General features: G+C 42.5%; 1 protein-coding gene across 5 annotated transcripts in view; it reads left to right on the top strand.

Annotated features, from left to right (window-relative positions):
* MMEL1 (membrane metalloendopeptidase like 1) overlaps positions 1 to 26,334 on the top strand; it is a 60,731-nt gene that overhangs the window by 6,033 nt on the left and 28,364 nt on the right. For 2 of the 5 annotated variants that reach the window (XM_072608617.1, XM_072608614.1), the window contains exons 2-9: positions 1,460 to 1,623; positions 8,138 to 8,215; positions 10,274 to 10,333; positions 17,138 to 17,299; positions 18,987 to 19,067; positions 21,062 to 21,157; positions 24,143 to 24,261; positions 25,410 to 25,475. In XM_072608617.1, the coding sequence (XP_072464718.1) occupies positions 1,460 to 1,623; positions 8,138 to 8,215; positions 10,274 to 10,333; positions 17,138 to 17,299; positions 18,987 to 19,067; positions 21,062 to 21,157; positions 24,143 to 24,261; positions 25,410 to 25,475 (826 nt within the window). The other 3 variants (XM_072608615.1, XM_072608616.1, XM_072608618.1) reach the window with 3 other exon arrangements.

Genomic DNA, 26,334 nt, shown 5'->3' with positions numbered 1-26,334 from the left:
TGGTCGAACTCACTCATTTTATAGACAAGGAAATGAGGCCCAGATCAGTTGCGTGACTTGCCCAAGGTCACACACCTAATTAGTGGCTGGAACTTCACTCCCGTTGTTCATCTAATTGGGCTTTGCACAGCAGGATTTTCCAAGGCCAGTCACTGCTCCTGACAGTTTAGGAAAAGGCGAGACAGTCACTGCTCCCCGCCGCCCCCCATCACACATCTCCAGATCCTCACCCCGACTCGTTCCCGCACAGGCAGGAGACCCGTCCCCGCGCCGCCCAAAGCCCTTGGCCAACTCGTGAGCCAGCCAGACTGCGTTCAGCCCCCGCATAGCGCCCGCGTCCCCCCGCGCTGCGGAGCCTTACTCCCGCCCCCACCGCTGCCGCTGCCGCCTCTCCTCGGGCTTCCCCCGCCCGCACCAGTCCAAAGGAGGACAGACTCTGGGCTCGCCTTTCCCTGCAGCTCTGCGCGCTCCGAGCACTCCCCTGGCCTTCCAGAGACCCCAGGTTGGGACCGGGCATTCCACGAGAGGCTCCTGGCTGCGAACTTGGAAGCCAGACTGACGGACAGACAGCGGGGTGCCCACAGCACCCCTGGATGCCGCTTGCCCGCTCGCCTGCCAAGGACCAGATCTCTCCCCCTGCACCGACTTCCTCCCGAGGGTACTACTGGGCAACCACGGAGTCCCCTAGACGCAGCCAGAAGACAGCAAGTGTGTCGGCGAAGGAAAAGTTCTGGCTGAGTGCTGTGAGCCTCTCACGTCTCCCCAGAAGCCTCGGGGGTCAAAGGAAACGGACCTTGCTCCATCTGCCACCTTGGAACTGGAATGGCACCGAGGGACACAGGGCACCAGTAGAGGAGGCTTTAGAGAATGGGCATGAGTCTGGGATCTCCATTGCCCAGGACCATCGTCCAAGACTGAGGGCTGCCCCTTTGCTAGGTTAGTTTTCATATGCTGAGATACCGTGGTGTGGTGCAGCTGGACTGTGGGCTCTGAGGATGGAGAAGGAGCTTGGGAAAACCAGCCCGCAACAATCCTGCAGCTGATGCTTTCTACCTGAATGTACGACCTTAAACAAGAAACTTACCTTCTCTGGCTTTGGATTTCATCTATAAAATGACCCTTCCTGCTTTATCTGTGATCATAATATCCTTTGGGGGAGGAGGCCTCAGTTTCCTCTTTTGTAAAACAAAGGCGTTGAACTAGAGGTCTCTGGGGTCCCTTCAAACTCTTGACCTAGGATTCTGTGATATGGGGAGGATTTGGATTATTTTTTAACCTCAGCATGGGCACTACCCCTCCCAGCATTCGGGAATTGGGTTTTTTGAGATATAGGATTGTTTTCTGTCCTTTCAGTCTACATTCCTTGCCTCCCTTTTTCACTGGGTTTCTTTTTTTTTTAGTTAGTTGTTTACCTCTTCTCTTATAATTTGTCCAATTTTAATTTCCCTTCCTTATTTAGAGTTTCAATCATGGGGAAATCTGAAAGCCAAATGGGTATTGTGGAGAAATCGAACAGATCCAAGAAGAGGCCCTGGAATATCCTGGAGCTGGGACTGTCAGTGCTGCTGCTTCTCATGACCTGCTCCTTGATCACGCTGGTGATCCTCTACATGGAAGTCAAGGGTAAGTGAGGAAGTCGGGCTCGATCCCTGTGCCTCACCACAGCCGAGGCCTATCTCACTCTCCGTGGTCCCTTCAAAGGGTCAACTTGGCAGTGGACAATCTACCCTGCTGATTTCCCCTAAAGTATTACCTGCAGAGCTGGACTGGAGTACTTTGCATGTCAGAATGCTTTTGCATGAGGCCCACTGTTTCTTAAACACCCCAAGGCATGGAGGGGGTAAAGAGTCAGCCCTGAAGAATTGGGGTTTGGGGTGGTATCATCAGCCGCACCCATTGCAAAAGACAGGTCTCCAACCATGGAGAGAACAGAAAAGGCTTCCTTCTGTGATCCTGCTCAGCATTTAGAGATAGGGTAAGGAATGTAGCCCAGAGCAGCTGAGCCACCAGGTTGGACTAGGGCTAGTCTGGAAGGTTCTGGGGAACAAGCATACAAAGAGAGGGGAAGAACAGAGGTCTTAATTGGGAAGGGGATGGGGGTATCCAGGGGAGGCTCACTTGAGAGACCCAGGCAGCAAACACTCATAGCCACCCAGATGCTTGACTGAAAAGCCTCAGAAGCAAGCCTGCTTTTTGCTTTGTCCATGTCAATCCCAAGAAAATTCTCCCTGTGAGGAATGAAGAAGTCTTTTATCATAGGAATTTCTTAGGGAGTTTATTCCTGGGCTCCTGGCTCCAGTTTTTCAGCTATCTAAATGCTTCCAAATTTGTTGAGCCACAGGAGCTGTGAATACTAAACCTTATTTCTCAAAGGATCAAAAGTCAGGAGTGGTCCCCACTCTCAACTCTCTTCTCAGTGCAAACTTTCCCTGGGGCTTACCCCTCAGTGTGCCTTCTTGGCTTTCCCATGCTTCCAGACATTCGTTGATAAAGAGCCATACCCATGGAAAGAGCTTGGGATTGGAAGTCACAAGATGGGTTCAAATCCCACATCAGATATTCAGTGGGCTGTGTGACTCTGGGCCAGTCATTTACCCAATCAGAGCCTCAACCTTCTCTTCCATAATCTAGGGATCTTGATATCACCTACTTCATGGTAGTTTTTGCTTTTTTTTTTTTTTTTTTTTTTTTGAGGATTAGATGTCATGGTCCATCTGAAGTGCTTTGCAAACCTTAAAGAGTTAGTTATGTATCAGTCATCAGTAATATGAATCTGGGCTCTGACTCTCATGACCTGTGTGACCTTGGACAAATCACTTTTAATAAGAGCTTGTGTTTAGCTAGCCCCTTGAGATCTGCAAAGCACCTTACATATAGGGTTGATTCTCACAATAATCTCACTAGGCAGTTGCTATTATTATTTTCATCTTATAGAGGAGGAAAATGAGGAATGGAGAGGAACACTGAGGAATCTACATGGCACAGTGGATAGAGCACTGAACCTCGAGTCAGAAAAGCCTGAGTTCAAATCCCATTTCCAACACTTCCTATCTGTGTGACTCTGAGAAAGTCATTAAACTTCCCCATGCCTCAGTTTCTTCATCTGAAAACTGGGAATAATAATAGCACCTGCCTCCCAGGATAATTGTGAGCATCAAATGAGATAAGGTTTGTAGAGTGCTTTGCTAAATTCTAGTTATGATGACCAATATTATTATTATTGAAGGGGCAGCTAGGTGGTACAGTGGATAGAGGATAGTCAGGAAGATTCATCTTTCCTGAGTTCAAATCCAGTTTCTTACTAGCTGTGTGACCCTGGACAAGTCACTTGACTGCTATCTGACTTAGTTTCTTCATCTGTAAAACAAACTGGAAAAGAAAATGGCAAACCACTCTAGTATCTTTGCCAAGAAAACCCCAAATGGGGTCACAAAGTGTCGGACATGATTGAAACAACTGACCAATAACAAAATTAATATTAAATGATATTAAATTAATATTTAAATTGAATTAAAAAGTAAATAGATAAAATATTATATTAATATTAAATATCAAATTGGTCTTGGGCACATAGCTAGGAAGCATCTGAGGCAGGATTTAAACCCAAGTTTCTTGGGTTAGCTTCCTATTCACTACCTCTCTCTTTAACATCATAGGTTTCAGCTTAAAGGTTGGAGGCAGAATTTAAACTCAGGTCTTTCTGACTCCAAATTTGGTGTTCAATCCATTAAGTCTGGTTGCTTCTTCATCTTTCTAGGCTCATTTTCTTCAACTTTAAAATAGGATGGGAGTTGGGAAGGCAAAAGTACTGCTGCCATGGAGGTAGTAGTGGGTAGTGGGTAGAATTCTGGACTTAGACTCAGAAAGAGCTGGGTTCCAATACTGCCTCAGAACTTCTAGTTGAGTGACCCCAGACAAGCCAGTTCTCTTTGGCCCTCCATTTCCCCCTCTGTAAAATGAGGGAGCTGAATCCCATGATCTCTGAGGTTGCTTCTAAATCATTGCTACAAATCTCCCAGCTGCAGATTCTTAGTGGCCCCCTTTTCCCATCTGGTCAGCAAAACCCTTGAATTATTATAAGGACCCATGATTATATGTCTGAGTATTTGACATTCATAGCTTTTTCTGAGCAGATACCCAGAACATTTTTTATCTCTATGTCTGTTACCCTGGGAGATGTCAACTCAATGTTTTAACACTAAGGTGAGATTTCAGCTTTGAAGACAGGTACATTAAAAAACAATTTATCATCGTGGAAAAACAAAGGCTTGTTTTGGTAGGGCTGAGAGGAAGAAACAACCAAACTGGGAGCCTGCTCTCTTGCTGTCGCTGTTTAATAGCATCTTATCCAGCCCTCACAAAGTGAGGTGTAAATCTGATGAATGTGTTATCAGCATAGCTCTGGATTGTCAACTGGACCCAATCAGCCTCTAACCTGTGGCTAGCTGGAGCTGAACAGAGTAGGCTAGAGACAGGAGAGTCAGGATTCAAACAGAAGTTTAATTCCAAAGTGAGGGAAATGGTTTACAAGCAAGGAGGGTAATTGAATACATGTGCCAGGGCCCTACCCGTAGTGTGGGACCTACTCTGGTATGGTGATACCTCAGTACTTATACCACTGTTTAGACACCGATATGTAGCCCTGACAATTAAGGGTTACAGCACCAATGAGACAAGTTTGATTCATAGCAGGACTTCATGACCACAACATGGACACGGAAGATGATTGTCTAAACTCAGAGAACACCTGGCGTTGGTTAAAGTAACACAGTAATTATGTGGCTTTGCCAGAAGGTGAGATCATCCAGAGGGTGAGCACAAAGGATTATTGTTATGCCAAGCTCAGGGCACAGCCTGTTTGCTGGGCCTCAGCTCTGGAAAACAGAGGGTCTCCTAATATCTTGATAGAAGTTGGAAGGCTCGGTTTCAAATCTCACCTCTGATGCTTACTAACTGGGTGAGTCAGTTTACAGTATGGCATGGTACAAAAAATATTTCAGTCATGCACAAACTGCCATATTTTCCATTAGCTCTCATTATGTCATGAGATTTAGAGCTGATAAAGGACTTTGGAGATCATCTTGTTCAACCACCACATTTTACAGATCCAATTCAACTATGTTATTTTAACCCTCACTAGAATCTTCAAGATGCTGATTAGCCAATTTTCCAGGAGTTAGGTGATAGCCTAGTGAACAGCCAAAGGGACCATCTTTCTAAACTCTAAAATTTTGTGATTCTGGGAAATTAAGGACCAGAGAGGGAAAGATACTTGCACAAGGTCACTTAGATAGTAAATCCAGAGCCTGTATTAAGATTCAGGTTTTCTGACTTCAAAACAAGTTTTCTTTCCACTCCAACTATACTTTTTCCAAATATAAAGTCATATAGTTGAATAGAAAGAATAATGAACTTAGAGACAGAAAATATGGGTTTCAGTCCTGACTCTGACACTTCCTAGCCGACCCTAAGAAAGTCATTTTGCTCCTCTAAACTGTAGTTTTCACTTTTATTAAACGGAAAAACCAATACAGTTCCCTATCTGCTGGAGAAAGCAGACAATAAGGCATTTTGTAAACTTGAAAACTGCTAGAGAAATCTTGGGCTATTATTACTATCAAATTCTTCTCACCTTTTTTTTGATGGAATTCAACCAGAAACAGTCCTGGAACAAACAAATCAATATCTTGCAATCATCCTTTTATGTTTTGTGCTCTGTAGATTTGCACAGGTGAGTAAAATACTTGTTTTTTTTATCACTGAATAAAATCACTGACATTAAACTTACCTTCTGCAGATTCACTGGAAGTATATTCAGGGTAATTCCAATAGCAGACAAGATAATAGAGATGATATATCTTGTTCCTACTTGATTTTGATTTTTTCTTCTACGTCTCTATATTTTCTAAGCTTTTCATTCCATGTAGATTGGAGGTTTTGAGCATTAGATAATGAAAACAGGAATTGTCTTTTACCTTTCATTGTAGCCTCAGTATTTAACACAGTGCCTAGAACATAGTAGCTGCTTAATCAATGTTTATTGATTGATCGATTATTCTGAAAGTGTAACTGATGGTTATTATACCTGGATAATGGTGGACAACAATTTTGTCTGTGATTGTTCTTTGGTTTCGATACAGATTGTTGAATTCTCAAAGATATTTTGGTCTATATTTGTAGTATGATGTATTTGTCAACTGTTAATTTATGAAAGATAGTGAGCTTCTGGTGTATGGTTTTAGGTGCCTGATTGGATCTCTCTAGGTATCTGGTAGACACAAAATTTCTCAATATGCAGGGTTATATTACACAGTTAGCACTATTTTACTTCATAGTCTTCATCCGTGAATAAATCTAGGGTCCTGTAACCTTTCTGGGGTCAGTTATCTGATCCCAAGTGACTGTTATAAACCTTTCCATTTTTATAAAAATATCCACTTGACTCAGCCATTTGTTTTGTGTATCTTTAGTGACATATTTTTAATAGAGTTCATGTGGCTGTTGCCCCTTTGAGTCTATTCTTTCTTAAATCTTAACCTTTTCATATTTCTGGTCCAGCACTAAACCACTCTGGGCTACATTCCCCAAATACCTCTTATTAGCTTTTATGGTTGCTCAAAGAAGGTAGGTTTTTGTAGTTTTTTAAAATTTATTTTCCATGTGCTCTGAGAATGTGTCTCAATCTTCATCCTCCTTTTTGCTAAGCTAAAGATAATTTTTATAGCTGCCTTAGAATAATGGATCATATGGTTCGCTAAGATATGTGCAAATTTTTGTTAGAATTATTTCTAAATTTCTAAATGTAGTCCATGTTGCAAGTCCAAAATTATAAATTTAATGTTATCATGTAGGCATTGGTTGCTTTAAATGTATCCTTCTCATTAAGCTTTGATTATAGGATGCCAGTAAGTCTCTTAACATATTTAGTGATAATTTTCCCTTTGATAGGTTTCATATGTACAACCTGAAGGAGACCAAAGATATTCATAAGACTTGCCTTCTTTCATTGGTTTACTTGGACCTCTGGAGTCAGTCCCAGAACCTGTGGTCTTTCCTTGGTGTGCATTAAGAATTTTATACTTACCCAGTCCAAACAACATGTTATATCATTGGAGGAAGATTCCATGGAATGTACAAGCTACTTTATTGTGCTTCTTCATGGGGAACTAAATTGCTTTATTACATACCTAAAGTGATGAATAAAATGTCTTGGTTTGATTCCCTCTTTAATATGAAAGTCAAACTTAATTTTCTTTAGGAGAAATGCTCATGGTTTAAGGTGAGGAAGAACAATAATGGGCATAGAATCTTTCCTTGAAAAACAGCACATTTTAATGTGAATTTTCTTGCCATTATTGTGTTGGCAGATTTTTTAAAAGTTTATCATATGGACATCTATCATTCTCAGTAAACTTGGGTTTATTTTATGTATTTGCAGTGCCTGAATAAATCATCAGTCAAGGCCTTTGTGATTTAAAAAAAGACAGTACAGATGTTGCATCACTTCCAGGCAACTTGTTCAGTAATTATCTATTGTTGCTAATCAACCAACTGTTAAAGACATGTTAAGCTCCTACTATGTGTTAGGCACTGTGATAGGAGCTTGCAATCTAATTGAATAGGCAACATGCAAACAAATTTTATAGAGGGTCAATAAGAAATAATTAAGAGAGGGAAGGCACTAGAAGTAAGAGGGGTTAGGGAAAACTTCATTAAAAGATGATATTTTAGTTGGAATTTAAAGGAAGCCAAAGCGATCAGTAGTTGGAGTAGAGTAGGAAGAGCATTCCAGGCATTGGGAGAGCCAGAGAGAATCCCTGGAAGGAAGAGATGGAACATCCTGTTTGTAGAATAACCAGAGGCCAGTGTCACTATATCAAAGAGTCCATGGTGAGGAATAATGTATGAGAAGATCTAGTCTGTCTCATGCTGGACAGTTCCCTCTAGCATTAGGGGAGCCCAAGTCCTTATTATTTTTAAATCTGTCTTTCAATAGGGGAGCTCACCAGCCCTGAACTTAGAGGTTACCTCTGAAAACTGACCAGGAGGTGGGACGGTCCCAGTGGAAGCTCTCCAACGACAGCAGGATCTAATTCTTTACACCTGGAGATTAGCTAAGTCTTCTGTTTTTCCCTAGGGAAGCCACTGCTGTTCTCTCCCCTTTCGTTCTATATCCCAAGAGAAGAGAAGACTTTTGTAAGAAGAGCTTTCAAAGGTAGCCCTTTTCTTGCCTGTTATAAGCATAGTCCGAGTAAGCTTGCCTGGGAAGCTACATTTACCAACCAGAGGATATCTCTGTGGGCGTTGTGACCATGGGCACTAACAATAATCACCATTACTGCTACCAGAGTTTACAACACCCATAATGCCTCTGGTTGCCATGCAAATCAACTCAGGAGCAAGATTTTTCAAAAAGTCCAGGTGATAACCTGTATATAACAACCAGGTACTAGAGAGAGAAATCAAATCCATCCTCCAAGGCCTTTGCTAACATCTTTCTTGTGCCTAAGTTTGAACTAAGCCCTGTTGGGGAGACAGGAGGGATAAAAGGGACTTTCATTAACCTTAAGGAGCTTAGGGAGTGATTGGGAAGACAAGAAACAACTTGAAAATGTGATCAATACTGAAAAATAGTTATTGACCATCTACTGGGTGCAAGTCATAGTACTTCCTAGTGAAAAAGAGAATGCTAAAAAATAGATTGTGTTTTCCAATCTATTTGGGAGAAACAGGGCATTCATTCCCATAACAATATAAAGCAACCTATATTTCATGCCAGATGAGGAGGTAACAAACAGTAAGTGTTCTGGGAACTCAGAAGAGAAAGAGGTCACTTTGGACTGAGTCCATCTTGGAAGACTTCATTGGGGATGAATGACTTTGGCAGTATGATTTAGGGGATACATTGCTTTGGGCTATTAATGAGAGAAAAGGCCAAGATTGCCAGCTGCGATGCCACCTGACCCTTTTCAGGTCTTGCTCCCAAATTGACATGTCCAGCAATTAACAGGTATGTTGAAAGTGTGAAAGCATCTTGTTACTGGCTCAATCTTCCCCTTTCATTTTACTAAATGAAGCAGTTTTGATCCCCTTCAAGTTATTCAGCTCCACTCAGCAAGACTGCAAAACACTCAAGTGAGAAGGTTCTTTGCAATGCCCAGTGTCCCTATGTAAGTGCCCAATTTGGGCACAAAATTGAAAAGGCAACAGGTGAGGTTGATGTAACTGCTAGTCTATATCCTCACAAACAAACAAAATCGTGCCGCCTGTGTTGGACTGTGTGGCCTGCACCATAAGAACTCTAAGACTTCAGAGCACAATGTGGGCCTCATGAGAAAGTTTTGTAGAGGGTGATAGAACAAAACAATAACTAAGGTAGGACAATAGGGGCTTTGATCTATTGAAATTTAGAGGGGGCAGTGACAGTACTGCTGGTCCTCAAATAGCATAGAAACAACTGAGATTAATGCCTTGTTACCAAGAATAGTCAAGATCAGCAGTTAGTAGAAAGTACTTTTCTGATCCCTTGGCCTCAGGGGCTATATGTACCTTACGTAAGCTTCTCCCTTGCTGTGGGCACAAATATTCACTATGGCTCTAGCTGGACCTTACAGGATGTTTAAGAAGAGGGGGAGAGAGATCCCAAAAGGAAGGGCACAGTCTAAGCAAAGGTGAAATATCAGAGGTGATCCCAGGGCTTCAGAGAAGGAGGGAGGCAGGTGGAATGGAGTCAGAAGGTTAAATTTGAGAACACACTCTGCTAAAGCCCCATAAATCCAGACTGTCCTGATTGACTTCTGTTTAAACCTTTCCTAAGCAAAATCTTTCCAAAGCAAAATAAGTTAGCAATGTCCCCTGGACAGGACTGTTGGCCTCTGCATGGAGTCCTCCCTGGGGTCTGGTGAATTATGATGGTGCCTATGTTACCACCCTTAATGCCCCTGGTGGCCTGGAACCATCAGCAAAGAAAAGGGTAGGGGCCCTTGAGAGAGTGAATGTATAGTTCTGAAGACCTGGTTCAAATCCCAGTTCTGACATTTAGCAGCTGTGTGACCCTGGGCAAGTCACTTCACATCTCTTAGGCTGTACTTTCTCATCTGCAACATAAGGAGACTGGATTAAATGGCTTCAGAGGTCCCTTCCAGCTTGAAATCTGTGATCCTTTCCTTACCCTCCTTCCCCTTTCAGCTACCTTTTGGTAACATCTTTGTCTCTCTCCAGAACATCTTGTTTCCATATGATTGTTTTGTTTTTTCTTGTTTACCTTTTACAGACCCCAAAATTGCTACCAGTTTTGGAGAAATCTGTGTCCACCCTGGCTGTGTGATAGCAGGTAAGCAAAATGTTCCCTCTGTTTCCCCACAAAAGGAATTGAAAGGAAGCCTGGCTCATGCCTGCAGTATCAACCACACAGAACAGATCACTGTGAATTTCAATGGTGAATGTACCTCCATCCCTCCAGTGTAGCCATATTCCACTGACCCCTGATCTTAGAAAAGGCTTCAACCTAGGGATGCTTTACCATCCATCTCAGTTAAGGATGAAACCAGAGCTTGACAGGAGGGTAATTGGCTGCTGAGCTGACAAAGCTCCTAGGCTGCACTGCTGGTTGCTTTGGTTGTCATACAGACTTCTATAACTTGACCTCTGTAAACCTAGTTCAACCCTTTCTTTATCATCTCTAACCTGGAACACTGCATTAACTTATTGATTTGTCTGCTTATCTCAAGTCTCTACTTGCTCCAATCCATCTTCCACATAGTTCCCAAATGACAGGTCTGAATATGTCATCCCCATGTTCTAAAAATGCCACTGGTCCTCTGTTTGCCTCCAGGATCAAATGAGAACATATGCATTTGACATTCATCATCTGGCTCCAACCTAACTTTCCAATCTTGTTACGTATGATTCCCCTTATGACCTAGCCAACCTATCCTTTGGATGTTTTGTATGTGAGGCACTTCATATTCCCAATCATGTCTTTGCTAAAACTATCTCCCACGCCTGGGATGCTCTGCTTTCTCACCTCTTCCTCTTAAAGTCTCCAGTTTCCTTCAAAACTCAGCTCAAACATCATCTTCTATATGAAATCTTCTTAGCTGCTAGCACTGTTCCACAAAATTAGTCTAACCTACAAGCATTATTAAGTGCCTAATGTGTCAAGTAGTATGGATTTTGTATTCTTTTATATGTGCATGTGACTTCCACCAACACAATGTGGGCTCCTTGGATGAATGTCTGAATGAATCAATCAATCAATGAAAACCCTGGTTCATAGCAGATACTTGACATGTTCATTGATTGACTGGTTGATAGCAGAAAAAGCTTAGGAATTGACTGGTCCAATGGAAGGGCTGCCAGCCTGGGAGTCTGAAGACCTAGGTTCAAATTCTGACCCTGAAATTGACTAGACACAAGGTTTTCCCTGTGCTCTCTTGGACTAAGCTTCCATTACTAGTCTAAGATTGGTAGCTGGTGTGGAAGTCAGTGGAGTCAGTCTCTTGACTCCCAATGTGGTGGTCTTTCCTAATCTAGTACTCTTTCTACTGGGATGCACTATCATCTAGTCATTTCATTAAATTGAACTGCACATTTTTAATCACTTACTATGTGCCAGGCATTGATCCAGGTGCTAAATATACAAGGACAGAAAGGAAATTTCTGCTTTCAAAGAGTTTAAATTATATGGGAGGAGGGAGGATATAATTTACTACAGAAATGGATAATTAAAGGTAATTGGAGGAAAAGGAGGATAAGAAGGAGGAGGAAGGACTGGAAGAGGAGGAGGGAGGAGAAGAAAGAGGAAGAGAAGGAGGAGGAAAAGACAATAAGTAGACAAAAAGAAAAAGGAGACAAGAAGAAGAGGAGAAAGACAGGAAGAAGGAGAAAGCAGAGGAGAGAGAGAGAGAGAGAGAGAGAGAGAGAGAGAGAGAGAGAGAGAGAGAGAGAGAGAGAATTACTGAGTATTAGGAAAGACTTTTTGGAAATGGTACCTAATCTGAGCTTTAAGGTTCCAGGATTCTTAGAGGTGAAAATGAAAAAGGAGTACATTCCAGGCATGGGAAATGGCAAGTGCCCTGGAGGCAGGAGATGAGTAGTCTAATTCTGCTGGAACCTCAAGCCTTACATCTAACAGGCAATTTAATTTACTGAATTGGATTGGGTTGGGTTAGATTGAAGGTGGAGTTCATGAAAGGTAGCCAAAGGAAATAAAGCTGGAAAGGCTGGTTGATCCCAGATTGTAGAGTACCTTAACTGCTCTGATGAGAAGTTGATGTTTTAGCTTAAAGACAATAGGAATCCCAGGATGTTTTGTGAGCAAGGGAGTGACAGAATCAGATATATTCTAGAAAGGTAATTTCAGCAGTTTTGTATAAGATGGATCTGAGAAGGGAGTGAGTGACTTAGAAGCACGGAGAGCAATTAGGTGACTGACTATTGAAAATAGTATGAGAAAGAGCTATTAGCCCAGAACTGGGTTGGTGAATGGAAAGAAAGGGATGGGTGAGAGAGATATTGTAAATAAGACTTAGCAACTGACAAGAGATGATGAGGGGTTGGGGGCGGGGGAGAGGACAGGAGGATAAATTAAATAAGAATGAATCAGGGCTAGAAGGGACCTTGGATGCACTCTGGTCCAGCCCCTTCATTTTATAGATGAGGAAACTAAGGCAAAAAAAAGCTAGTGACTTTCGCAGGGACATAGAGCTAGTTAAGTTCCTGAGGTCAGATTTGAACTGAGATCTTCTTGACTCTAGTCCTAATGCTTTCTCCACTGAACCACACATTGCCTGTGACTAGGAAAATAACAATCCCTTCAACAGAAACATGGAAACTTGGGAGGGGGGCAATTTCATTCATTCAACAAACATCTCTTCAGGGCCTAGAACATAGAGAGCACACTCTCTAATTCTTAGTTTCCTTATCTAGGAAATAAGGTTGAACCAGAGACAAGCAGGTCATAGTGTGTCTCTTTGCAATTTATCATACAGTGTTTCTGATTCTTCTGTCTTCACCAAGTAAACTTGCATTCAGTCAATTTAATAAACATTTATTAAATGCCTACTATGTACCAGGCACTGTGCTGAGCACTGGGGATACAAAAAGAGGCAAAAGGCAGTCCTTGCCTTCAAAGAAGTCACATGTAACGTGGCAGTCAGCATGCAAACAAACATATACAAACAAGCTATATACAAAATCAATAGGCAAAAATTAAGATGGAAGGCATTAGGGTTAAGAGGGGTTGGGTGAGGCTCTTTGTAAAAGATTGGATTTTTGTTGAGACTTAAAGGAAGCTAGGGACGTCAGTAAGTGGATCTGAGGAGAGAGAGTATTCCTGGCAAGGGGAAAGACCAGAGAGGATGCCTGGAGACGAGTAATGAAGTATCTTTGTGTTTCCATGGATTATTCATCTATCTCCTTTCCATGTGACTTGAAGACAGTTCTCCTGTGTTCCCTGAATCTTCTCTTCTCTAGGCTAACTATCTTCAGTTCCTTTAACTATCCTCACATGGAAGAGACTCTGCTATCTTGGCTACCCTTGGCTAGATGTCTTCTAGTTTATTCATAATTTCCACTGAAGCTGTGATGTCATTGATTTGGAAGTTCCCTCCAGTGATACAGATGACAGCCCATCTAGGCCTGTCCATTGTGGGCAACTCTTGTCCAAATCCTTCCCTAAGTTTGCCATCGGGGTTGCAACTCAAGATGCTAGAAGCTATCTCATGCTTTCTCCTGATGTAAAGATCTCATTGGAGAACATGCACTTCCAACTGGTTGTTTCTTGATCTCTCTTTTCCTTCCCTCAATTATCCAGAACACTGCATCCCTAAATCCACCAACTAGTGTTTTCTGGACCACTTGGAAATAATGGGACCAAAGTGCCTTGATGGGAATGCTTGGGTGGCATAGGCAGTTGCTTTCTCTAGGAAACAGCAGAAGGCTGTCTGGGACAGCCTGGGACTCAGCCAAACAGGGTTGGGAGTAGGGTACAGTGGAGAGATCACTGGCTCCACCTTGGGTTCAAATCCTGCCTCTGATGACCTTGGGGAAGTCACAACCTCCCTTGTCTCAGTAAAATTGAAGGGGTTGGATCATATGGCCTCTGAGGTCTTTTCAAGCTCAAGAGCTATGATTTTGTGACCTTTCAGGGAAATATCAGAGAAGTCTACTGGATCTCATGACTAGCTCACTGCTAGCACCTCCTTCTGAGAGACCTGTCACCCACTCTCTATAGATCTTGTTGACCTATTTGTTGTCATGTTGTCTCTCCCATTAGAACGTGAGCTACTTGAAAGAAGGGAACACATTTTTGCCTTTCTATGTGCATTTCACCTGGCATATAAATAGGTGCCTAATAAATGCTTGCTGACCAACTGCCTGATTGATGGCTTCCCCAAGCATCAGGGAAAGGAGAAGTCGTCATAGGCACAGACAGCTTTTAGATTCCTCTTCATGATGGAAGAATAAACCAGTCAGCCTGGGGGCAGATTGGCATGGTTTCTGTGCTTATCAGGAAAGATGTGTCATATTCATTTGGGGTTTACCTGGTCAGTGTCTTGAGGACACCAGTGAGAGAAAACTTCTGATTATGCAGGACCCTCAGTTACCTACATACAACCCATCAATTAACAATCGTTAATTAAGCACTAACTTGTGTATGAAGAATTGTTCTAAGCGCTGGAAGTAGAAAGAAAAATGAAATAGTCCCTCTTCTCAAGGAGTTTGCATTCCACAGGGAAAGACAACACCCAACACCCCCATGCACCCTTATACTTTGAAGAGAAAATGACAAGAAGAGAAGTTGATGAGGGAGGGGGAGCTAGGTTTGGAAATAAAATCTTCAAGGGTTTCAGAGTCACTGAATCACTTGACTCAGCCCACATCCAATGGAGCCCCCAGATGTGTGACCCTGGGGAAACTGTTTACCAGAGGTCTGCCTCAGTTTCCTCAATAGTAAAATAAAGACACTAAAACAATAAGTCCCTCCCCCAGGAGGGACTGTTATGAGGATTGGATAAGGTAATATTTGTAAAGTGCTTTGGTACCTAGTAAGCACTTAATGTTTGTTCTGTTCCTTCCTTCCCAATCAATCAGCAAGCATTTATTAAACATGTGCTAAGTACTGTGCTTCACTTTCTCTGTCTCCATCTCTCATCCATCATAATGAGGATTTTCATTAGGAACAAAGATCCTGCAGTATCCCCAAGTAGGAAGTGGACCTGAATCCAGTGGTTTCCCAGATTAAAAATGTTTGGGGAAGATTCTTATAAGATCATGGGAAGTTCAGAAGAGAACTTGAGGTTGGGGAGTTTGAGGGAAGGCAGGATGGAGAGAAGGGTGCTCCTGGAATCAAGAGTAAGTCAAATCCTGCCTTTGATTCTTATCAGCTGTCTAACTCTGGGCAAGTACATTGACCTCTCTGAACCTTTCTCCTTAGCTGTGAAATGAGAGGGTGGGGTTAGATGTCATTAGCAGCCCTTACAGGTCTCCATCCATTATCATACCATCCTGGCATGACAGATATAGTCAGACTTGGCTATCTTGTCATTTGACAATTCTTAAGCAATCTTCCCCCCCTCCTTTGTCATGAGGAAAGAGTCAAAGGAATAGGGGGGAGGCTAGGAGAAAACAAAACAAAACAAAAAGAAAAACTTAAAGAAAAACACAAAGGGTATCTTTAATAATGGAAAAATGAATGACAAAATAGCCAAAATCTGACCAGAGAAAAAGAAAAACATTCTCTCTCTCTCTCTCTCTCTCTCTCTCTCTCTCTCTCTCTCTCTCTCTCTCTCTCTTTCAACCTCTCCCCCTTTTCTTCTCTCTCTCCTCTCTCTCACACATACACAAACACACACTTATTTTATATAATATACACATATATTTCTACACACACATATACACACATATTTCTACACATATATGTATGTATATCTATCTATCTATATATCTTCCACATTTGTAGGATTTTATGATAATAGATTGAGAGTTGAAGTAGACCCTAGTGGCCATCTAGCCTCACCTTCTCAATTCACAAATGAGGAAATTGAGGCTTAGTTCTACAGACCTGCACAGGGTCACACAGATCATAAGTATCAAAGATAGGATTTATTCCAACCTGACCCACTCCTGCTTCCAGGTGTAACGCACCATTCTCCCACCATGATGCATGCAGTACTCCACTCTCTCTTTGATATCATCTCATGAGAATCTTCCCAAACAATTTTCCTCCCCAGCAGCCACTGGGATCAGGCCTACTTCCTGACTATGCTGCTGCAAGGCCATTGTTCCAAGTGAAAATCCTCATTATTCAGGATGAGAGCTGGAGACAGAGAAAGTAAAACTCAGTTCTTGGCATTGCTTGAATAAATACTGGTTAACCCACACTCACTTGTTGATTGATTGGGGATAGTACTGGATGTGGACTGAACCAAAGAAACTCCCTGAAATCTGTGAGCTGTTTTGTTTTCAAATCTAACTCCCTTCACACACATCAACTAACTGGGTAAATTATTGAACTTCCCTAAGCCTTGGTTCCGTCATCTGTAAAATGGGGAGAACATACTTTGCAGAAGTGTTGTGAGAATGAAATAAGACAATATATTTATAAATCTTAAAGTACCTTAGAAATGGTAACCATTGCTAATAAAGATAAAAGCATTTTCTACTTTACCTAGAAAGTCCCGCTGATTTCAGTGTCTCTTCCATGAGCGTTCAACTAAGCAAAGAAATAGCCCATCCCCCTGGATACACATTGTGCCCAATCACTCACCCCACCTCATTCCCTGTGCCTTGTCACTGTGCAGGAGTAAAAAGGGGGTGGGAAATGCCCCTCCCAAGGGCAAGCTCCTTTTGACCTAGTCATTTCCTGTGATTGGGCACTAGTTGTTATTTTCTTTTCTCATTCATTCTCAAAGAGCACCATGACTTCAGGGAGGTGATGCCATGACATGCAAATGAATTGGATTGAAGTGAGTCAGGGCTGTGCAGAGTCACCAGCCTCACCGTCACCTCCAGAGTTTTCTGGGTCCGGTGGCCAGATACACATCAGTTGGGGGTGGAGTCAAAGCCCTTCTGGGTCTTGATCTTGGGTTCCAGGCTCCCCCAAATCTCAAATATATGCCATTGTGGTGGACAGCTTCTAGGATCATCCAGAACATGGACCCTACCAGTGAGCCTTGTAATGACTTTTACCAGTATGCCTGTGGGGGCTGGATCAACCGCCATGTGATTCCGGAGAGCAGCTCTCGATACAGCATCTTTGATAACCTGCGGGATGAGCTGGAAATCATACTCAAAGGTGAGGAGCAGAAGGGGTTGTTCTGGCCAGGAGTCACAGTTTGGGCCAGGGCTGGGAAGCCTGCAGCCTCAAGGCTACATGTGGCCTTCTAGGTCCTTTGGTGCAGCCTTTTGATTGAGTCCAACTTTTACAGAACAGTTCCTTTTATTAAGGGGATTTCTTCTGTGGAGTATGGATTCAATCAAAAGGCTGCACTTAAGGACCTAGAAGGCCATATGTGACCTTGAGGCTGCCGGTTCCCCACCTCTGGTTTGGGCTTATGGTATTGGTTAACCCTATGGGAAGCAGTGACTTTATATTGGGGGGGGGGGTATAGATAATTTATCATATATCTGGAGGTGGAAGGGAGGCATCCAACTCCCTCATTTTACAGTTGAGAAAACAGAAGCCCAGAAAGATGAAAGTAATTGCCCGGTCATCCAGTTAGTGGCACAAGTGCCTTCTGACTGCCAGCATAGCTCTCTTTCCACCATACTTTGTTAGTCTACTCATAATATCTATGTTATGCTAGTGGTAACACCCCTTTACCCATGCTACCACTTTCAAACCAGAATAACTCAGCACAACAAAGGTACCTGTATACAACCTTTGGCAAGACGGTACAGTCTATGGGTATAAACTTGGTGCCAATTAATCAACAAATCTCTAGACTGCTATGGGAGAAGTATTCTAGGAACTTGGAAGGCCTCAGGTTTTTAGACTCATACCTGCACACCTGGAAAGCATGTCAGAAGCCATCTACTACAACCCTAGAATTGGAGAAATAAAGAAACTGAGTCATAAAGAGATTAAATGACTTATCTATTATCCCACAGAGAGGAGGTGTCAGAGGCAGGTCTTCTGTATTAACATCCCACATTCTTTCCACTGAGTCTCCTTGAAGAAAGCAATCTTAATAGCACAAAAAGCATTTGATTTGAGGTCAGAAGACCTGAGTTTGAATCTCAGTTCTATGAGAGCTGTGTGACCTTGGCCAGACCATTAACTGACTCCTCGAACCTCAGTTTCTTCGTCTTTAAAATGGGGGTGTTGGACTCGAAGATATCTAAGTCTTTAATGTTTCTTACTCCTAAGATCTGATAAAAATGAGGATCAAACTAAAGCCACCCCTCAGGCCCCCATAGCTGAGAGACAAGAGATAGTAGAAAGCAAGCAGATGCCCCTTTCCCACACCAGAAGTGAATCTACCTGTCATACTGTGCACTCTGCCCTCAGAATGCCAACAGACAAGACTGGCTTTTTCGGTTGTGTCCATCAACTGGGATCTGGACTTGGTTGGAGAGGTTACGTTTTATTTTTAGTTTATTGATACCTGTTTTTACATTACTTCTTTATTTCTTAATAGATCACTCCCCACTTCCCTACCCAAGAAGCCATTTCTTGTAAGAAAAAAGAAAAAAAGAGGCTCCGAAAGTCAGATCAGCAAAACTAACCAATGAATCAGCTGATTCTGACAGTATATATACAGTATTCCACATCTGTAATACCTGACTTGTTCAAAGAAATGAGGAAGATGTATTTTCTGGATGAGAACCTTTAATCTCTCCCAGTCTCTATCACTCTTGCCTTCCTAAGGTAAAGGAATAGTCCACTCCTTACCCTGCTCTCCACCACAGGCAGAAATGACCAGGGTTCTCTTGTCTCCTCCTAAGGCCCCCATCCAGCTGTGCTCTCCCTTCTGCCCCAGGTGTGCTTGAGACCCCTAGAGAAGGAGACCGGAATGCCATCCAGAAAGCAAAGATATTGTATAGTTCCTGCATGAATGAAAGTAAGTGATGTCTGACTTTTCTGTACTTTGGATTTGGGATTTACCCTAGGCTGTGCTATGTGGGGCTGGGGAAAAACCTGGGAGGTGGGTGAGAGGAACAGCCAACAGTGTCTGAACTAGTGCACCCAGGAGTCAACACTATGGTACAGGGTAAATTGAGGCTACCTCTTCTTATCCCACCAACTCCCTATGCTTAGCTCTGCTAGTACTAGCAGGTACCTGAGACCCTACAAGGCATTGGAGGTTGGATGCTGGAGGTTGGAGGTGGGAAAAAGGTAGAGTCACAGGCAGTGGCTCTGGGTAGCAGCCCCCGCTACTCCTATATGCTCCATTGAGGGCACCAGACACAGCCACTGAGGAGAAGAGGCCAAATGAATCTGCCTAAGTGAGTCTGGAGACCTTACTTCAGGGGTATCTTGGGATAGGGGCAAGAGGATCGGACTGGGAGTCAGGTTTGAGCCTTAGCTGTGTGATCATGCACTGATTCCATTTTCTTTTGTAATATGAGGTCAATAATACTTATGCTGCCTATCTCTAGAAGTCATTGTGAGGCTCAAATGAGATTGTGCAAAGCTCTTTATAAACCTCAATGCCAGAGGAAATGACCCTGGCAAGATTTATCTTTGGCAGTTGTGGAGCTAGGCAAATGAAAGTGGAATCCAGGAAAATAGTGAGTGCATGCAAGAGAGGAAAAGGCAGGCAGGCGGAGAGGGGAGAAGGGCTTAGGGCTGTCTCGGTGTTGGTGTCTTTGTATGACTGTATGTCTACATTGTATTCATGTATGTTTCTGGATGCCTCTTCTGGTTGATGTTACATTTCTATGTGTCTGGGCCATGTGTCTATGTATGTCACTATATTGTATGTGTTTTATATGTTTATGTGTGCCTTAATTGTGTCAGACTCATTTATGTATCTGTACTATTCTGTGTATTTCTTCTTGTATATGTTTCTGTGTTGGATATTAGGTGTTCCTATGATGGTGTTGTGTGTTCTCATGTTGTGTTGTGTGCGTGGGTTTCTAGAAACTCCAGTGACTCGCTATTACCTCTAGGGTCAAATAGAAAATCCCCTGTTTGACTTATAAAGCTCTCTATAATCTGATCCCTTCCGACGTTTCTAGTCTTATTAAACTTTATTCTCCTCTTCAGTCTCTACTCTCAAACTAGAATGGCTATACTGCCTGCCTCCTGTTTCTAGCTACCATCTCCCATCTCTGTGCCTTTGCAGTAACTTTCCCGCATGCCTAGAATGCCAACCCTCCTCACTTTTGCCTCCTAGTATCCCTGGTTTCTTTAAGACTCAGTTCAGAAACCACTTTGTGCAGGGCACTTTTCCCAGTCAGACCAGAACTTGAACCTTCCTCTCGAGGGCTACATTCCATCCCCTCCATTTGTACTTTACATATACTTGGTCATATCCATTTCACTGTGAGCTCCATGAGGGCAGAGACTAGGTCTTTGCCCATCTCTCTTCTACGATACTTAGCTTGATGCCTGGCAAGCGCTTAACAAATGCTTGTAGATTGATTCATTGACTGAGTTTTTCTAGAACCATATTGTGCCTGTTTCTGTGTTGTATATGTTTTTAGGACTATTGTGTGTTGGAATATGTATATTTTATGCACTGTCTTTCTGTATCGTGTGCATCTACAACTTAGTTTGCATGACATATGTTACATGGGAATAAGAGATGAGAATAAACACTTATAGAGCACCTACTGTAGTCTAGACACTGCGCTAAGTACATTATAAACATTATCTCGTTTGAATCTGCATGTTTCTCTGTATTTGTGGTATTTCCATGTCTGTGAAGTGCTCATGTTGCTTATATTTTGTGCCTTGGATGTCGATGTATGTTTGTGTTTCCATGCATATGTTCATGGAGTGTGATTGTATGTGTGTGGGATGCACTTGAGTCATTCATGCTTCTGGAGGAGTTCCTGCGCCCTTCGAGTTTCTGGGTGTTCGGGTGTGTATCATCATTTTCTGTTTCAGGTCTGATTGAATCACGGGACTCTCAGCCTCTGTTAAAGATCTTAGAAATTGTGGGAGATTGGCCAGTAGCTACTGACAACTGGAAGGAAGTCAGAGGTATGTGAGCCCCACCTGACTTCTCACCCTCTCACCAGCAACATGATGCCCTATGCCCTCCACTGGCCCCAGGGGCTGGAGAAGAACTCTGGTAAGGAAGGGAGATTTGGAGGGGAATAGAAACGATCCTGTTAGGCTTGTAACAGTGACTAACATTGACCCTTCCTAAGGTAAAAGGAGTGCAAGTGGATCGGTGAAAGAGCATCATGGTGTAGTCAGAGGACTTGGCTTCCAGTCCTCATCTCTTCTTTCTGGTCTTCAGTTTTGTCATCCATGAAATAGGAAGAATGATATTTGCACAACCTATTTCCAAGGGATTCCATAAGGATTATATAAGATAATCAATGGGAAATGATCTGTAAGAGCCAGCAAGTGCTGCAAGTGTATGAGACTATACCCTGAAGAACAAGGCAGCATCAGTGTTTGCCTGTGGTCTACCTCTCCCTGCACATCCCAATTCCTTCACTGCCAGACAACTACTCTCAGAACTTGGTCCCAGATAGAGGCAGCAGAGATGAAGCTTCTCCCACCTCTATCCTCAGGCTAGGGAGAGATATTGGGGCTCCTAGGAAGGGTTGGTACAGCTCGTTATCTGTGACACACATCCTGTGTCCATCAAAATGATGGAGATTTTTGAGGTCCTCCCAGTCCCTGACTGGTCCTACTTTCCTAATTAGCTGGAGGCAAAACAAAAACAAATCAAGCCACTTTTCTATTCAGTCTTTCTCTGTTTTATAGGGAAAGAGGAAGCATAAGATGTGCTTACAATAAGTAAAAGTGAAAAACCTAGGAAGGAAAAGGGTTATAAAAACACACAGGGTCATTGATAATCAGTAGGTCTTGAGTTCTTTCAATTCTTCCCATAGAAAGGGTCCTGAATAGAGAATTGGAAACTGGTATCTAGTCCTGGTTCTTTCATTGTCAGATCTTAACCAATTCTATATTTGGGTCAGGGCATTGACCCCCCAGATTTCCCTAGGTTCTCTCTGTCTCTCTCTCTTTCTCATTTTCTCTGTCTCCCTCTACTCTTTCTCTCCTCCTCTCCCTAAGCTGGTGCTGACTTGCTCCCCACTCTTACACCCACTGTGGCAAGTGAGGGTGGCCCCCTAGAGAGTTGGACCACAAAATACTGCTCTCTCAGAACCCTAGGGTGACTCATGGGTGACTTCTTGCTGATACCATTCCCCATGAATAAATCATCCGATTAGTCTTGACCAAAACAATTACCAAAAATGCAAAGCAGGCACATTATATAGACAGATCATTCCATCCATCAACTTTAATTCCAGTCTCCCCTGTTGTACACATGGGCTACAGAGAGGGTGGACACACACCTAAAGCCCTGGATAATAAAATAAATATATATAATATGGAAGACTTGTGGCCAAGACAACTCACAACTCTGGAACTGGAAACTTTGATGCCTTCTTCCTATCTTAGGAGTTGTCCATATATGTTCCTTGAAGAATATCACTTGAGTGTTAAACAGACGCTTTCACCACTACATCAGGTTGAGGTGATTCATGCTGAGCTTGACTTCTCTCAGTAAGAACAATGCAGAGAAATATTTTCAGTGGTCTCCTCTTCTCTTTTCTATTACTCTCCACAACAAATCATAATGAAGAGTAACATCCATTCTCTTTATTTCTCGACTGCCATGTATAACCAAGAGCAGACTACATAAAAAGCAGAGTATATTTTCTTTAGCCCTTGTTTGTTCTGATTCTTTTCCTCAATAGCAAGTAGAAATAGAACTTCAGCCCTTCACTGGCCAACAAGCTTACCCAGTGAGTCCTGATACTGAGAAAGAGTTTGGCCTCTCTTTAACCCAGTTCTGAAATCTCCTATTTCATTTCTTACTAGTTTTCTTTGTTCAATATCTGGGTCCTCCCCAAGACCAACCCCACCATAGTTTATAGTTCTACTACACCCTCATCTTCTCTCTCTATTCAGATAAATTCTATTTTCCCCATACTATTAGATTGGTTCTGACATCCATATTTCCCCAGTTATTCACTATATGTTCTCTGTTTGTTCAACTCTTTGTATGAAAATCACAGAGGAGATTTTTCTCACTATTAACTCTCATGGTCTACTCCTTGTCATGTGCATATAAGCAGTTACTGTTTCAGAATTTAATTGATAACTTCTCTCAGAACTTTGATACAGACCTATGTCCTGTAAAAATGAACTGTCAAAGCAGAATTAATTTAACGGATATTTTTTTTTCCTAAGACAACTATATTCCCCTGACAAGTGAACTGGTAAGAATAATTTCCCTTTTCTGAGCTTCAGTTTCCCAGTCTTTAACATGAAGTCATTGGACTACATTATCTCTAAGGCAGGGGCTCTTATCTAAGGTTCCATGGATAGATTTAAGGGGGTTTGTGAAATTGAATGAGGAAAAAGGAAATCTTTATTTCAATATAATTGGTTTCTTCTGTGATCCTATGCATTTAAAAACACAGTTCTGAGAAGGGGTCCATAGGCTTCATCAGACTGTCAAAGGGGTCTATGTTACAATAAAGGTTAAGAATTTGTGCTCCCAGCTCTGACATTTTAATGTCTAAAATTCCTTCCAGCTATGGAATTCTCTGCCCTATGGTCCTTTCCAACCCTGACATTCTAAATTCAAAAGGTCCTTTCAACTCTGATATTCTATGTTCTCAAGTTTCAGCCCTGACATTTTGTTCCCAAGTCTAATATTTATGTCCTAATGTCCCTCCCACTTCTAATATTTTCTGTTCTAAGTCCTCCTAGGTCTAACATTCTGTATTCTAAAATTCCCCCCCCAATTCTGACATTCTCTGTTCTAAGGGCTGTCCCAGCTCCAACATTCTTTAAGTTTCTTCCTAGGTCTAACATTCTAGGTTCTAAGGTCCCTCCCAGTTCTAACATTGTCAGTTCTAGGGACCCTCCTAGCTCTGACATCCTGTGCTCTAAGGTCCTTCCTAGCTCTAACATTCTATGAATTTAAATTCCTAGAACCCTATTGGGTCATGGAAGAGAAGCTGTCAATGATGAACTCCCAATTCAACAAACGGCTACTTATTGACATGTTTGTTTGGAATGACGATCGAGATTCCAGAAGCCACATCATCTATGTAAGTACCACACCTGGTTCCTCAGCTCAGTGAAGAGGGAAAGATAGCTAACTGGCTGTTGGCATTGGGGTACCTACCACAAGAGCTGCAGCCTCCCAGAGAAATACTCAACCCATTATCTGATGGGGATATTAGATAGGGAGAAACTGACTGGAGGACACAGATCTGAATCTCTGATGGTCCATCTGAATGTGGGCTCAAGATACCAGCTGCCGGGACCTGAGAGAAACTCAATCTTTCGTTTTCTGAGTCTTCTCCTAGGCATGGGGAAATGATTCTCTTCCAGGGGGCCATGTGCCTGATTCAAAGCTGGTAGTGACCCCTTTCCTTTAATCAGGAAATAGATGTATTTTAGAGTTGAATTTTCTTTCCCCAAATCTGTTTCTGATATCCAAACTGTACTGCAGAAGTTAGCCTTTGGGAGGGTATATGAGTGACATAGCTCCAAACTATGAAAAATTATGAGTCACAGGAAACCAAATATACTTTTATTTACTAAAAATCAGTCAGGGCAATGAGTAGTGGCAACAAAAGACTGAAGAGAAATCCATGTCATTGGTTTGCTAATTGTTTTCTACTTCATATATGAAGTTGGTAGAGAAGGTAGCATTTATATAGAACTTCAGGGTTTGAAAAGCACACTATATGTTATCTCATTCAGACTTGAAATCAGGAGGATCTGAGTTCAAATTCAGGCTCAGACACTTACTAGCTGTGTGAGCCTGAGCAAGGGACTTAACCACTATCTGCCTCAGATTCCTCATCTATAAAATGTAGTTAGCAATAACACCTAGGTCTCAGGGTTATTTTGAGGACTATATATACATGTCTGGAGTTTTGCAAGCCTTAAAGGGCTAGGTAAATATCAGTTGTTATTATTTATTATCATTGTTATTACCAACATCCTGAACTCTTAATCAAAAGCAAACCATCCCTTCATTGATTAGGTCACTGTGTAGCATGGATGTGGTAGAGAGGTCTGACCACTAGGGTACTGGAGGGGATGAGCTCAGTAATCCCCTCTCCTCTGCCTTCCTACTTGTGATCACACTCAGTATGGTCTTTAGCTGCGGGGGTGAGTTTGGAGGTGAAATTGTGCTTCTCCCTGCCCCTTCGCCTTCACATCTCATTCTGTACTTGGTCTGCAGATTGATCAGCCATCACTGGGCATGCCTTCCAGAGACTATTACTTCAACAGTGGCAACTACAAGAGGGTTAGTGCATCATTTCATTGAGGGATTCCTGGGTGGGGTGCATGTAGATGTTAAGAGGATGGTCCTCCCCTTACATACATACATACACATACACACACACACATACACACACATACACACTCGCTCCCCTCCCCTGCTGATGCTGCCAGTTATTTCTGGACACACAAGGAAGCCCTCGGTCCAATTGTGAGACAGATAGCATTTGCATCCAGCCCTTGATCCCCCTTGAAGCTCATCCCAGCCTCCCAAGATAATTCCTCCCAGCTACTCCAATCCTCTCCTTGATCACATATGGAAATATGGGAATCACCAGCATATCCCTTATTCATAAGGGATATAACACTATATGTTATCTCATTCAGATTTGAAATCAGGAAGATCTGAGTTCAAATCGAGCCTCAAACACTTACTAGCTGTGTGAACCCAAGCAAGGGACTTAATTGCTGTCTGCCTCAGTTACTTCATCTATAAAATGTAGTTAACAATAACACCTATGTCTCAGGAGTATTTTGAGGACTGAATACATGTAAGAAGTTTTGCAAGCCTTAAAGGGCTTTTTTAAAAAAGAGAGATTAGTGCATTAGTGTATTTAGATGTCCTGATACAAAGTAAACTTTCAGTCCCTGGCTGGGGATGCTGTTAAAGGGCTTCCTCACCAGCTGGAAGGTGAGACTAGGGACCTGCCTTGGATTTATTTCTTCCTTTACTGAAAACAAAAGGTTTGAATTCGATTGTATCTAAGGATCTTTCATAAAAAGGCAGTAAGATATAATGGAAAGCCTATGAATTTAAAGTCAGAGGACTTGGTTTTGAATCTTTTCCACTTGCAGGTAGCGTGACCTAGACAAGTCATTTTACT

This window comes from Notamacropus eugenii, chromosome 5 (genome assembly GCF_028372415.1).
Source record: "Notamacropus eugenii isolate mMacEug1 chromosome 5, mMacEug1.pri_v2, whole genome shotgun sequence".
Classification (NCBI taxonomy): domain Eukaryota; kingdom Metazoa; phylum Chordata; class Mammalia; order Diprotodontia; family Macropodidae; genus Notamacropus; species Notamacropus eugenii.
The sequence above is the reverse complement of the archived record's forward strand: the minus strand, read 5'-3'. Positions and strand labels throughout refer to the sequence as shown.